General features: G+C 49.7%; 1 protein-coding gene across 1 annotated transcript in view; it reads right to left on the reverse strand.

Annotated features, from left to right (window-relative positions):
- Positions 1–368: 368 nt before the first annotated feature.
- Positions 369–14,689, reverse strand: part of WLS (Wnt ligand secretion mediator) — a 35,129-nt gene continuing 20,808 nt past the window's right edge. Inside the window, exons 3-12 of the mRNA XM_030494096.1 lie at positions 11,793–11,917; positions 10,560–10,721; positions 9,105–9,241; positions 8,562–8,730; positions 8,299–8,396; positions 7,978–8,041; positions 7,177–7,320; positions 5,509–5,592; positions 4,185–4,338; positions 369–3,602 (exon numbers count right to left, since the gene is read on the reverse strand). Coding sequence (XP_030349956.1) covers positions 3,493–3,602; positions 4,185–4,338; positions 5,509–5,592; positions 7,177–7,320; positions 7,978–8,041; positions 8,299–8,396; positions 8,562–8,730; positions 9,105–9,241; positions 10,560–10,721; positions 11,793–11,917 — 1,247 coding nt within the window. The 3' untranslated portion in view covers positions 369–3,492. The remainder of the gene's footprint in view (positions 3,603–4,184; positions 4,339–5,508; positions 5,593–7,176; positions 7,321–7,977; positions 8,042–8,298; positions 8,397–8,561; positions 8,731–9,104; positions 9,242–10,559; positions 10,722–11,792; positions 11,918–14,689) is intronic.

A 14,689-nucleotide genomic window follows, 5' to 3' on the forward strand; every position in this document is an offset into this window, starting at 1 on the left:
GTGCCCTGCTCTGGGAACATTCTTCAGCTCAACACCTTGGTCCTGCAGACAAGGGCAGCTGTAACCCCTGCAGGAGGATAATCCAGGCAACTGATGCTCCAGAGACCAGGCAGAAACAGCTCTGCTCACAAGTCCGACAGCAAAGGTTTTAAAGGTCAAATAGCCATCAGCACCACAGCACCGTGTGTCTGCACCAGAAAGCATTTGGAGATACAGAGATATGATTTGGGGGAAAAACTGTCCAAGCAACTCAACTGTTTTCCCCAGCAACAAGCTCTGTGATGTGCAACTTCCTGAAGTAAAACACCAAACCAAAGCAACCCCGGTCACAGCAGAACAGTCTCTCAGTGACCCAGGCACACCACAAATCCACAATGTGTATATTTTATTTAAATTAACAAAACTACACGTTTTCCAGGTTGCTTAAAGCATTCTGTAAAAACTGAACTCGACCTAACCAAAAAAAGGAATATATTTTAATAACAGCCAGGGACTACTTCTGAGACATGAGTAGGGCTGAGGAATTAGGAAGTAAAAAACCCCCCCACACGCACACATACACCCCCCCCCGTAAACAGATTGTTAGTGTTTGACACACGATTTGGTTTGAAAGCTGCAGCTCCCCCAGTGTGAGGAGCCTTTACAAAACACAGTGCTACCCTAAGCTGTGAAACAAACTGTGGACACATGTATGGGAACAACATAAATATCACGTAAGAACCCAACGTAAAAAGGACGTTAAAGTTGCAAAGTCGAGCACTGGGCAGGAACATGCTGGAATCAGGGTGATGTGCACTGATTCAGTTCACTTTATACCTCAACTACTGCAAGTAGGAATGTTGCTCGTTTCTTGTTGAGGGTTGGAACTAGACCTTAGGATTCAATCCTTGGACCTGCCAGTGCTTACTTTCCATGTGTGCATTGCTCACAGGTTACGTTTTGCCATCATGCTGAAGCTGCAGTCCCAGCACTTGCTCCACATACAGCAAGTGTGCCCCCTCCTTTATTTTTGCTTTTAAAACACATTTCCTTTCAGTACAGGGGCACCATCAGCCCACTTTGAAACAAACCAACCCAAACTTATAAGAAGTGATGAGTGTTCCATTCAAGTATCCCAAGTAATCCAGAGCTACTTCCCAAAGTAGTTCCTGGCACTTCTTCTGTGCTACAGTGACTCCATGTGCTCAGACGCAGCAGCACATGAGGGACTTCACCCGGAGTGATAGGTTCAATGTTCCTCAGCTCTGAGCCTGCATCCCAGCTGAGGTGCTGCTGAGACCTTAGAGCAGCTCCAGTGCCTAAAAGGGCTCCAGGAAACCTGGAGAGGGGCTTTGGACAAGGGCCTGTAGGGACAGGACAAGGGGAATGGCTTTAACCTGCCAGAGGGGAGACTGAGATGAGCTCTGAGGCAGAAGCTCTTCCCTGTGAGGGTGCTGAGGCGCTGGCACAGACTTTTCCCAGAGAAGCTGTGGCTGCCCCATCCCTGGCAGTGTTCAAGGCCAGGTTGGACACAGGGGCTTGGAGCAACCTGCTCTAGTGGAAGGTGTCCCTGCCCGGGGCAGGGGGCTGGAGCTGGATGAGCTTTAAGGGCCCTTCCAACCCAAACCATTGTAGGACTCTATGATTATTTGAACACCTCACCCCAGCTGAAGTACTGACTCATCTCCAGAAACACGGGGAAGGGAAAGCAAAAGGCAGGGAATGCTGGTGCTGTATTTGGTGCCTAACATGCTTGACATGGTGACAGGGGTGGTTAGAGCTGAACGCAGCAGCAGCAGCCCTGTGCAGACAGCGGGTGGGTGCACAGGGCAGGCAGGGACCAGCGTCACCGAGCACGAGCTGTTTGCTGGGGTGGGAATCGTGATGAACCAGCACCTCCCAGTACAAAGCAGAGCCCTCCCTGCACAGCCTCAGCTCCTGCCCAGAGCCCCAGGACACAAGCCCCAATGTGACAGCAGAGCCAGCAGATACGGGCTTTAACTGCAGAGTGATGCGCACACTGGCTAGAGGCAGATTAAGGTTTCACAGATGATCCCATTTCTGGCATTTCTCATTTTACTTCCATTTTGTAACCTTACTACTCTGCCAATTGATTTGCAACTTCATAAATTTTAAGAATCCAAGAACAACATGTCCCTTTTTCCAGGACCAGTACCTGCAATGACTGTTGCTGGCTTTGGAAGCTTCCCCTCTCTCCCTCATCTCTGACCCTTCACTATCAGACAGCAGTGGGAGATTCTTTTAGGGACAAAACCAGGAGGGTGAGTTACATGTTACTAGCAGTTAATACAGATGTTTGCTAGGGCCAGTTAATGAGGCCCTCTGGATCCTCCAGGCTCTGGAAGATGTGCCCTGAGCAGCACAGACCCTTCTGGCCATGCTTCTCCCCACACACACCATTAATGCATCTCTTCGCTGGTCCCCAGCACAGCCCAGTTTAAGCTCCAGCCCAGCTCAGTCCCCACTCCCCTGACCCACTGCAGTGTCACAGCCAGACCTGCCCAGACACAGCACAGGGGTGAGCGACCTCATTGCCTGATTCTGGTCTGTAAAAGCAAATATCTACATCAGTTCAATAATCCATGGAAAATCAAGCTCTGCCAAGCGTGCTCCACGCCAGCAGTGCAAGGAGGAGCTCAGAGGCACAGGAACCAAGAACACACTGTGCCTCTGTGGCCTTTCTCTTCTCCCCATGGCATGTAAGCATGTAAGAATGAATGAGCCATAACAAAAAGAGGAAGACAACAACAGCAAGGGAAGCCAAAGGGGCTGAGGACAGGCTGTGAGACCAGTTCCTCTGGGAACTCAAGATAGGAGCCCTTCTTTCTCCTGCAACTAGCTCAGGCATCCAGCTTCACACTCCCCTGTATTTAACAAACAGCTGTAAAACCTACTAAGAAAGCATGTTGCTGCTTCTACTAGAACCTTATGTACTGCACACAGGCTACTCCTTCCCCCAGCTGTGCTTCACTCAAGTGACAGAGGTTTGCTGCAGGGCTGTACTAAACACCTCAACCAAGGCTCAATACAATTATAGATGGTGGAATTAAATGTTCTTACAATGAAGTCTTCCCCAACTAACACCCTGTTTAAGTTGCACATGAGGAGGAAACTCCAAGTACCAAATCCATGCTCCCTGCCTGACCCCTGGCACCACTTTTATGCACAGGCACACAACAGCCAAGTAACAACTGCCCAACATCAGCTCTGCCCCTTCCCAATGTCTGAACAGGCGACTTTGCAACCTTAATGCTTTTCTGTCCGGTTTTTACGTGCTGGAGTGTAACGCGATGGACATATCCCTCCCCCCAGAAATGACTACACCAGGTTAAAAAGAGTTTACAAATGCTCTGCTCGGTGCCACTGCCTGTGAAACACACGAGGCACGGGGTGCTCGAGGAGCAAGGCAGGTTGGACAGGGCTCCTGCCACGGGCCTTGTGCTGCCCTCTGCTCTCCACCCCTGTCGGGGTCCCAGTGAGGCCACCTCAGCGTTACTCCTGAGCCTCCTTCCGAGCCAGCTTGTAAACCTCTGTGGGCCCATCCACGTGGGTGATGGTGGTGGTGAGCTGGAGCTCTTCCCCGCTGTTGACTCCCAGGTCACCTGAGAAACAAAGTGGTTCTGTTAGCCCCATTTCACAATGAAATACTTGTGAATGAGAAAGCAAAAGATCCATTTTATCCCCACCAGGCTTTCAGGAGCTACCTGAGCTATGGACTATGCAATGCTTCTGTAAATGCCTTTCTGTTAGGAAGAAGCCATTCTCCCAGGCCAAGGGGAATGGCTTTAACCTGCCAGAGGGGAGACTGAGATGAGCTCTTGCTCTTGGGCAGAAGCTCTTCCCTGTGAGGGTGCTGAGGCGCTGGCACAGACTTTTCCCAGAGAAGCTGTGGCTGCCCCATCCCTGGCAGTGTTCAAGGCCAGGTTGGACACAGGGGCTTGGAGCAACCTGCTCTAGTGGCAGGGGTTGGAAATGGATGAGCTTTAAGCTCCCTTCTAACAAAACCCAGTCTATGGTTCTATGACTAATAAAAGTGTCTGCTAGGAAAACCAAATCATCATTTGCATAACATTTCCAAGTGCTGAACGTGCACTTTGGCCAGAAAGTAAAATACTCCAAAAGCATCACCCACATTCTATCACTTCCTTCCCATGACAGCCTTCAGATCACTCGGAGGCACTTACCATTGGACTGGTCTTCACCGTAGTTCTTGTGTGATGGCGCGTACAGGAACATGAGGGCGAACACGTAGAGGTTCCACATCCCATAGATGCCGGTGAAGAAGGCGCTGTTCACTTGTATCGTGATGTCCCCCCACTTCCAGTGGCCTTCAGTCACCTGCCAGGGAGACAGCAGACACAGGCTGGTCAGCAAAGCCAAAACCTGTGCAAATACAGAAGTGACCCCCTAAAGCATCAACTTCACCCCAAGGTTTGCCACGTGAAGGACAGTACATAGGAGACTAGTTACATCTGAACACATTATAGACTTGTGTAAATCGAGCTTTTATAGAAGGAAAACCAGCCTGAATAATGCAAAGAGCTCATGTGCTGGATGCTGCCTTGCTGCTTCTGGCTCAGAGAGAGGCCTGGGCTGACAGCACCAGCCGTAGACAGACACAGATTTGTAAAGGTTTAAGAAAGTGTCATCAATATTAATATTACTTGAAGATATACAGACTGTTCACACTGAAATGTTGGCTTTCTGGTAAAGAAACAGACATAAGGGGGAAAGATGAAAGCTAAACCAGCTTTATTTAAGCTAACTAAACTAGCTTAGTGACAGGACAAGGGGAATGGCTTTAACCTGACAGGGGAGATTGAGATGAGCTCTTAGGCAGAAGCTCTTCCCTGTGAGGGTGCTGAGGCGCTGGCACAGGGTGCCCATTCTCACCATCTTTACAGGGAAGAACTTCTTCCTGATGTCTAATCTGCCAGTTTAAAGCCATTTTCCCTTGTCCTATCCCTACATGCCTTTGTCAAAAGTCCTTCCCCAAAATGACATCTTTGAAACAGATGCGATCTGAAAAGTCACTTGGAGTAAACCAAAGTCATTTACGTACTGATGTAAGCTCATTTGTACAGAGACAGCATCAGAGCTCAGAATAAATAGGTCCAGATACTGCTGGAAACAGCAGGGCTGCAGAGTCCACCCGAGGAAGACTGAACTCTGTTATTTCTCTGTGGTCATACAAAGCCACCGGGTCCTTTCAACATGAACAGAACATTTTTCGCTCTTGCTGAGTTCTCAGAAATGACTTAAACCCTGTTGGCTGATATTTCAAACAGCACAGCCCAACCCTTCCCGTGAGCCAGGGGCCTTTGTGCAGGCTTCAGGCTGAGCAATTTTACGGCAGTGCTTCAAATAAGTGAAAACAGCTTCTTAAACAGCAAGTTGTTATCAAATCTGCTGGCAACAGGCAGATCTTGTCTGATCAGCAAGCGAGTTGTAAGTGGCTATGGAACTGGAGGCTGATGTTCTTAGAGGAAGCAGAGCTTTCTCACTCACCTGGCTCACGATGAAGAAGATGACGGTCATGGCTGCGCACGCCAGGGTGATGAGCATCAGGAACTTGAACCTAAAAATCAGCCCCTGTGTGGAGAGAAATGTCACTGGTCACATTAACAGACTCCACAACACCCATTTTGGGTTTTAGCATATACAAGAGACAAGCATTAAAAAAAAAGGCAAAGAAAAAAATGGGTCCAACCCACGAAACCCCAAAGCAAAACAACCTCCACCCACTCCTCTGCGCCGGGGTCATATTCTCCGCTCCCCACACGTCTGCATTCCTGCCGGATGCTCCCGGGCGTGCGTGTCTGGACAGCTCTGCCTTTCCATTACATTTGCCTTTGTGACTGATTTACCAGGAGTTCACGTGGAAGAGGCGGCAGGTCAGCCCAAGCCATGGGCTTTCCCTGGGAGATAGCTCATGGCTTCTGTAGGACAAACATCTGTGGAGAGCCCGCACGGCTCAGCGGGACGAGTCGGTGTTTCACCTCTGCATCTGTTTGGGAGGGAACTGCAGCAGTTCCCAACACTTGTCAGAACTACACTGGCTATTACAGAAGAACATAGATTATAAGATAAGCTAAGGCTCAAGATCACCCGCTTGGGAATGTGACTGCAGATCGTTCTTGCTTCCACTAGCTTTACATTTTCACTCACGAGCTCTTTTTGCTTTGTTTTTGTGTGTGAGCTGTTTCTCTTAACCTGTTTCTGGAATTCTGGTGGAAATGTCAGTGTCTGCGTAATTACTGAGCCACACTGCAACAACAAATGACTATTAATTTAACTCTTCCAGATCAGATTCATGCTGTCTGTACCCAGAGCACAGCCCCAACAGCTCCACAATACGAGCTGAAGTCCTGTGCTAAAGGGAAAGATGGAAAAATGCCCAATATCTTCTTGAGATTCTCTCAATTCCAACTTCCTGGTTTTTATGTGCATTCCTGATGGGTGATAACAGACTTGTTTATATCAGAAGTGACCATTATTTAAGAGAACAACATTGGTGTGTCAATATTTATCACGCATGAAAACAGGCACACTCAGTTTAAGCATCACCCTGTGCTCCTCGTGTCTTGCAGCAGTTACAGACAGCTAGAACAGAAACAACATCCAAAATCATGGGCTAAAAGCAGGGATAATGGGCTGAACATGTCACAGTTTGATCCTAGCAGGACAGTTTCCCTCCTGCAACTTGGCTGGGAAAAGACAACCCCAAAAATACTAATTCACATCACAGTAAAACAGGGTGGTCTTAGCACCGCTTTCCATTAAATACAGTAATTAATATTACAGGAAGAGAAATGAGGTGTGAGGAACTGATGTGCTTACAAGCCATAGTGATTTAAATGGTAACTTGGGCAGTTTTCTTCTGTTCTCCAACACTGTCCAGTATGCTGGGAGGTAGCAAGTACTGACAGAAAAGGAGAGGGAGCTTACGTACCCTCCTCACAGGTTAAAGTATTCCACTGGGAATAAAGACCCAAATAAAGAAGAAACTTCACACCAGTCAAACAAAAAGGCATTTAGGGGATTTGAGCAGCACAAGAAAGCTGGTGAAGATCAGATCTCCCAGCTCAGGACTGTATGGATAGGGAATGTCTCAGTATAGACTTCGAGGTCAAAAATGCATTTATAAGGTACCTGTGCAACGAGGAGGGACGTTACCTCGTAATGAAGGCGACGAGCCTTGCTCATGGCTGGGAGGCTTGACTGCTTCCCACTGATGTTCCTGAACACTTGGAAGACCATAAAACACAGGAAGAGGAAATAGAGACACAGGCAGATTCCCGCAACTATAATAAAGGCCATCTGAGCAGTGAGTTAAGAGAACATGGTATGAGCTGAACAGGAACAGAGATCATTATTCAGGTGATTCCCTTCTTTTAGTATCATCCCAAACATCACCACTGAACTTTTAGTGGGTGAGCTCAGCCCAAGAACCAACATTAATTCCCTGCCCATGGCAGGGGGGTTGGAACTAGATGATCTTAAGGTCCTTTCCAGCCCTTATTATTCTATGATTCTATGATTAATGGCAGCAAAACAAGCCCTTCCAGTGGGTTTGGAAGAGCAATGCATGGAACTGCCTCAGCAGCACCTGCCTGAATAATGGCAGCAAATGGAGGGTCCAAGAGCAGATGCTGTTGAGGCTGGAGCTGGGAGATAAAGTATCACAGGTGCTGGGGTTATTGCAATGACACCCAGGACTTAACTCCCCCGTGCTTTGCCCCAGCTCTGACAGCAGAGGAGAGGTTCAGTTCTCCAGTGAGACGCAGCACAGCACCAGTCCCTAGAGGTACCAGCTCCAAACCTGCCAGGACTGCTTCTTCCAAATGCCACCAGCATCTCCCACAGTGCCTGAGCCCCCCCTCCCAGCCCTGGAATGCCAGAAGGAGGAGGGTTTCCCACACCCTCCCTCTCCCACCAACACAGACCAAGCCTGTCCCGAGGCGGGTGGAAGGATACAGCCAGCTCCGTGCCAACTTCAGTGGTCCAGATGCTGTAGAAGGGGTTCTTCAGCTGCACTCCCCTGCAAAGAGGAGGGAAAACACTGAGCTGCTGCAGAGCCACCCATGCTGTTTTCCCATGTGGTGAGGAGGAGACGAGGTGGGAAGCGTTTCTTTACAGCCCTTTGGGATAATATTCACTGCTGTGACATGCCAGCATGCTTCAGTGTGCTCACAGGAGGCTTCATGAGATGGGGCTGTATGTCCAGCCATAGGGGTTAAACTGCTGGCCCCTGCTGCAGGAGGTGGCCAGGAGCCTCAGCTCGCAGCGTACACCTACCTCTCACACATGTCAAAGATGAAGAGGCAGAAGGAGCCAACAGCTATGGGTCCAACCTGCTTCCAGTACCCTGAGAGACGATTCCGCTCATTCTGGTCCTGATCAGAGGGTCAAGAGGTGGGGAGGAGGAGGAGAAAAAGGAGAAGCAAGTTAGCCTGAAGTCCTCTTGCCTGGTGCAAGCCCCACAGCGTTGTTTCCAACACTCAAGTACAGGGAGCTGCATGTGGGGCTGGAAGCCACCTTCCCTTCTGTGTGGTACCCACCATCATGTGCTCCCCACAGAAGATGATCCAAAAAGACAGGAGCATGGCATAGAAAATGCCTTGTCGAATGTCTCCAAAGAGCAACATCCAAGTCCAGTCAAATCCGATGGAAAACCACTCCACAGGGATGTTAATGAACGTCATGGAAATTCCCAGAGCAAAGATGACCCTGGACAGACAGAAGCACCATCTCTTTCCACTTTGCAAGGAGAGGACAGAGCCCCAGCAGCCAAAGCTGTGCATGAGGAGCAACACAAGAACACCCAGCACCATTGGGCAGTGTCACCTCCTGCCAGCAAGCCCCTGGGGACTGAGCCCCTCTGAGCAGCAGTGGGCAAATACAGCTCCTCATTCTGTGTGGGTTTCATGGGCAAGAAGGGAAGCTATCGAGGTCTGCTGCTCCCAGTGAGCCTGGGTGGAGGGAGGGGCCAGGGATGAGACCATTCCTGTCTCTCCAAACATGGATTCTGGAAGCAACAACCACCTCACTCGGGTTGCTCTTGCTTGAGGGTCACCATAGCCAACACACAAGCCCCTACTCACTTCTCCAGCAGCACAGGAGCGCGTGTCATCAGCGTGATCCGTCTCCAGTACCAGACCATGATGATTAAAATGCTGGGCGTGAGGAAGGTCTTCATGGCAAACCACACCTTTGTAAAGCCTCCGTTCTGATGGATGCCCTAAGGAAAATCAGGGTGGAATGCAATGGCTGTACAGGGTTTAACATCACTACTCTGTGGTGCTTAGAGGATTTGAGAGGAGAGGCATGTAGGCAGTAGTACATATAAGCACATGTACATCACAGAATCCCAGACTGGTTTGGGTTGGAAGGGGCCTTAAAGCTCATCCAGTCCCAACCCACTTCCACTAGAGCAGGTTGCTCCAAGCCCCTGTGTCCAACCTGGCCTTGAACACTGCCAGGGATGGGGCAACCACAGCTTCTCTGGGCACCCTGTGCCAGCGCCTCAGCACCCTCACAGGGAAGAGCTTCTGCCTCAGAGCTCATCTCAGTCTCCCCTCTGGCAGGTTAAAGCCATTCCCCTTGGCCTGTCCCTACAGGCCCTTGTCCAAAGCCCCTCTCCAGGTTTCCTGGAGCCCCTTTAGGCACTGGAGCTGCTCTAAGGTCTCCACGCAGCTTCTCTTCTCCACTCTGAACAGCCCCAACTCTCACAGCCTGTCAAGATACAACTATCCTTTGAAGAACGTTGTTTGTTCAACACAGGAAAGGGAGCAGGTTCCTACTTAGCACCCAGGGTGTCTGAGCAGGCTTCAGAAGTCCTGAAAACAAACACCAAGACACAGCTTCCACTGCGAGGTGCAAAGCACTCGGGAGGGAGACACTGACACAGCGTGGAAAGAGCTGGCAGAACTGCTCTCAGACAAGTAACAAGATACTCATGGAGCCAAGTCACCACTGGTGGGAAGAGCATCAGCCAAATGAATGCACTTCTCCAGACACACATCCCTCCCACCTCTGTCTGCGGCCACCACAGCCGCTGGCTCACTGATCCTGCTCAGAGGGACGGTGGTGGGAGGTTTTCCAGCTGGGAAAAGCACCCATGGTCACCAAGCCGTAAGGGAGGGCAGGAGCAGGGATAGCCATCAGCCACCCCAAACGTCTGCATGGCCATAGCCAGCTCCAAGAGAGATCGGGTCCCCTCTGAACCCTGCTGGCCTGTTCCTCCTGAGCTCCCATCCATTGGGCAGGGCTTACTCAGATGGAGGAATCCTCTCCCAGGCCAGGCTGTGGTGGGGAGGAGAGGACACGGGGAGCTCTCGGAGCCATGGAGGTGGTCCCAGAGCAGTGCAGGAGGGTGGCCCCGCTCCAGGCTTGGGGAGGGCTCCTCAGAAGAGAGCAGTCAGTGAGAGCATCCCTCAGAAAGGAGGAAAGTCACATCTGCAGGCCCAAGCTGCGCAAGATGAAGAGCAGGACCTCGATGGGGATCAAAGAGGAGCCCCCAGGCAGACACCACAGACAGAAGCAGGCCAGGCCCTTACCACGAGGCGGATGTCCTTGATCTCCCCGATGCCCACGTTAATGCCCTTCCTCTCGTTCACGGGCAGGCGGATGTTGATGAGGTAGTACTTGTGAGCCACGCTGCCGATCTCCATGAAGGGCAGGAAGTCACAGTCGTAGTGACGGCCCTCGGACTCCAGGGTCTAGAGCAAGGGCACAGAACACGGTGGTCAGCCTTGGATGGGCCACCCTCCATGGGGAGGGTCTGCAAACCCCTAATGCTGGGACACTGCTAGCACCAAGAGCCTGTTTGCCAACTCCCAGGGCAGAGCCTGTGACAGTCAGTAGCCTGGGGACATTCTTCCTCAAGGTTTTGGCTGGTTTGGGTCAGAGTCAACAGCAAATTCACCTTTCAGGCTCTTAATGAAGCCTCCCAGGATGAAAGGGTACACTGGCATCCAAGCTTCCTCCCTCAACAAGCACCACTTGAGCCCAAACAAAACATGCAAAACCCCCTCACACACATCTTGATGTGGAGTTTAAGTCCTGTTTTAGCAGCAATGCTCCCCTCTGCACCTCAGATGTATTCACTGCATAGATGTGGCTGTACGGGAGGGTACGGGTATTACTGGAGATGTAAGTGGGTTACTGAAAGGGACTGTGAAATGGGAGAACAAGACACAGCTGAAAACCATGGCCTGGGAAAGAGATGCCAGATTAATTTAAGCACAGGAATTACAGTCTACAGCACAGAAAAGAAACATCTTGATTTAAACAAGATGCTGTTCTGAGCTGCTGGCTGTGCTCGCTGCTCCTAAGCCTTGGAGCTTGAGGCACTAAGAAGTTGTTCTAACAAACTTCTGCAGGTTCTTTGAGTGCTGCAGCGTCCCTGGGGGGCTATTTCCTCACCACTCCTGAAGAACAAGGTTTTGTCCATCACAAGCATGAGATAGAAAGGTCCAAGTTCTCTAGAATGGTTTGGGGTAAACAGATCTCAAAGCATTTGAGTTCCAGACAACATCTCTGCAACACCTCACACCTCTTCTTCCTTACGGTTGTAAGTCTACCCCCAAACGTCATCCCCTTCTCTTGTATCACCAACTAGCACCCAAACGCACGTGGAGCTCATGAGGTTTTCAAAGGTTTTGGGATGACAGGTTTGAAAGTTACGACTGAACAACCCCGAGCTTCTAGGAAGCACCATGAAGGAAAGGAAGACAATTCCCAACACATTCCCACACCTGCCCACCTCCAGCATCATCAAAACCCCTTACTTTTGGTGAGCCAAAGGTGCATTTCAGCTTCCTGATCTCTATTGCATGTGCTATTTCCTTCCAATCATCAAACATGTCATCACGATACGCCAGTGACACATCCAGGGTGATCTCTGCATTCTCTTCTGCAAGGGTAAGGAGACATGAGGCTTGTTAGAGAGGAATGGGACAGAGGATCAGATGGGTACCATGGCCCCTAGACACTGAGAGGACCTTACAGAGGCACACAACTATGAGGGGAATGGAAGTTCTTGCATTCCAAACAATACAGATCAAGTCACCCTTTTCAAAAGGTTTATCTCCTCTCCAGCAGAGAAGAGAGAATCTTTACTGGTCTTAAAGGTCTGACATCTTCCTGACGTACCATGACTTACAGCTTATGTTATGGCTGTGGGTGAAGAGCATTATTTATTCCTATAGCATCAGAAATAGTAATTCATGTACAACTGAAGCCCAGACAGCTGCACAGACAGAGTAAGCCAAAAGCAACCCAGCAGCCTCTTCACCACGGGCTGGCTGAGGGATGATAAGACAGGATTCTGTATAGGCCCTTCTGCACATAACACAGGGGTGTGCAATAGGTCCTTCTGCTTTAGGAAACAACTGTATCACAATAGGATTTGCTTTAAATCAACATTGAAGCAGTGTTTATAGAAAACCACAAAAAAAAAAGACGAAGTACATAACTGTGGCTGGTTAGATAAGCTGATAAAGGAGAAGGCATGCAACTATCATAGAGTGGCTTGGGTTGGAAGGGACCTCAAAGCTCATCCAGCTCCAACCCCTGCCACAGGCAGGGACACCTTCCACTAGAGCAGGTTGCTCCAAGCCCCTGTGTCCAACCTGGCCTTGAACACTGCCAGGGATGGGGCAGCGCTTCAGGGATGGCACACTTCTGTTGTCATGCCTAAATGAACAAAGCCATCTATTAACGTAACCTTGTGTTTTTTCTGGCTGTAGGTATGTCATCCATAAACACTGAAGCCCAAGATGTTGAACAAAAAGGGGTAGAATACACCCCTTAACAACGATGCATTCCACCAGACGTGTTAAATGGAAGAAACAAAAAGGGTCACTGGGGTCTTTGGGTGGATGGGAAGGAAGGAGACAGGGAAAGGCACTGCTGGGCAAAGTCATAACTCATCAGCAAAAGTACAAATTGCTTCAGAATTGCCCACAACTCAGATCCTCTGCTCTTCAGAGCTAAGCCAGGGCTCCCAGAGTAAGAACAACACACTACACGAAGTTACTTTAACAAGAAATTTAAACCCCTCCCAAGTTTAGCTGTGCTGGCCTTGCTGGAAACCACCTCAGGAACAACCACACACACTGGAGCTGATGTTTTCTGTCTGTGTCCTTCACCTCAAGTCATTCTCCATCAGACTTCTGAAGCCCTCCCCTTCACATCCACACCAGCACCGACTTGTTCTGCCTTTACAGATGCACCAACGTGCACATCAGTGAACACACACCGAGTTATGTGCCCAAGTAAGGGCATCACATCAAAACTGCATGGGAACAGGCAGCTCATCCTCTCCTGGACGTGTCACAGTAAGAGCACAGAGTACAACTGCTTTCAGATATGCTCTTGCTAGGATACTGCCAAGAGACCGTCGCTGCGAGAAGGAAATGAGGCTGGAACAGGCTTATTTAGGTGCCATAACTGAGCAAGTTTATGAATTACAGTTGAAGGCTGCCAAGGAGCAACACATAAACATGCTTTAAAAACCCAAGGCAAGTCTGTACCAGCTCTACAAACCTCCTATTTACCAGGCACAGATCCCAGGCAAGGCCCTGAGAGAGGAACATGTTCTGGAACAAGCAAGTGCACGCTGCAACCCAGCCTCTTTTCACAGGCCAGCACACTCTGCTCTACAAAACCTAGCCTCTTTTCTTTGACCAGCCACAGCTGTTGGGAAAGCTTTGGAAAAGCATTGCAGGATGGCTACAGCACCATCATCCATGGAGAAGCATTGGAGGAAGGCTACAGAACACTTGTGCCAGTGATCCATCACTGTGCTCTCACTGCAAATGGCTCACCCTTCCAAGCTCCCTGGAAGCTTGTGGCACACTCCAAGCTCAGGAGGTCAGAAATGCCTGTGTGGGTCTAATCTGACCCCCACACATGTCCCATGAGGGCTGTGTCACTGCACCAATGTGCTCTATCCCATAAGGATGCAGAAGGCTCACACAATATCAACACCCATAGCTCTGCACCAGGAACCCTCTGCATGGGAACAGGGCTGGCTGCTCTCCCGGCAGCACACGGGAACGGCTGCAAAGGCACATCAAGGCTTGATGAGCTTTGAAGTTCAGCTCTGAAAACAATCTAGTCTTCATAAATGTGAAGGGAGGCTGTGCAATGTCTACAAGCAAGCGGGAGTCTTTCAAGCACTGAGCGTCCCACATATCTGTCATCTTCTTCAGTTACAGTTTTGTTGGGACAATGTGGCATGCTCATCCCAAACGATGGGAAGGGGTGTGGATGGTATCTGTGGTTCAGACTTGCTATTCACACCGTGTTTGGAGGCGGCTCTGATCTGTATCTGATGTGGATGCATCAAGGTTTTTCTGAGCATTTAGTTTCTTTCCGCACACGATCAGTAGCATCCCGACTGATATCAAGCTCCTTTCCACAGCAGCCATTAGTCAGGTTACCATGAAACATGAATTTGCCATCTCAGATCCACTATTTAGAAGACCAGCAAAACAGATAAATGGGAACATAAAGTGAAACTTGGCCCAGCTAAAAAGAATTACAAACTTCATTTCAGAAGCCATAAAACCAACTGGAATGCTTAGGATTCAATCCAACAAAAACAGCTTTCGTTATTTCATCTTTGCAATCCAAATGTTGCTGCTGCCATCCAGTACGAAAAGCAGAAGGCAGATGATGT

This window comes from Strigops habroptila, chromosome 8, assembly GCF_004027225.2.
Source record: "Strigops habroptila isolate Jane chromosome 8, bStrHab1.2.pri, whole genome shotgun sequence".
Taxonomy (NCBI): Eukaryota; Metazoa; Chordata; class Aves; order Psittaciformes; family Psittacidae; genus Strigops; species Strigops habroptila.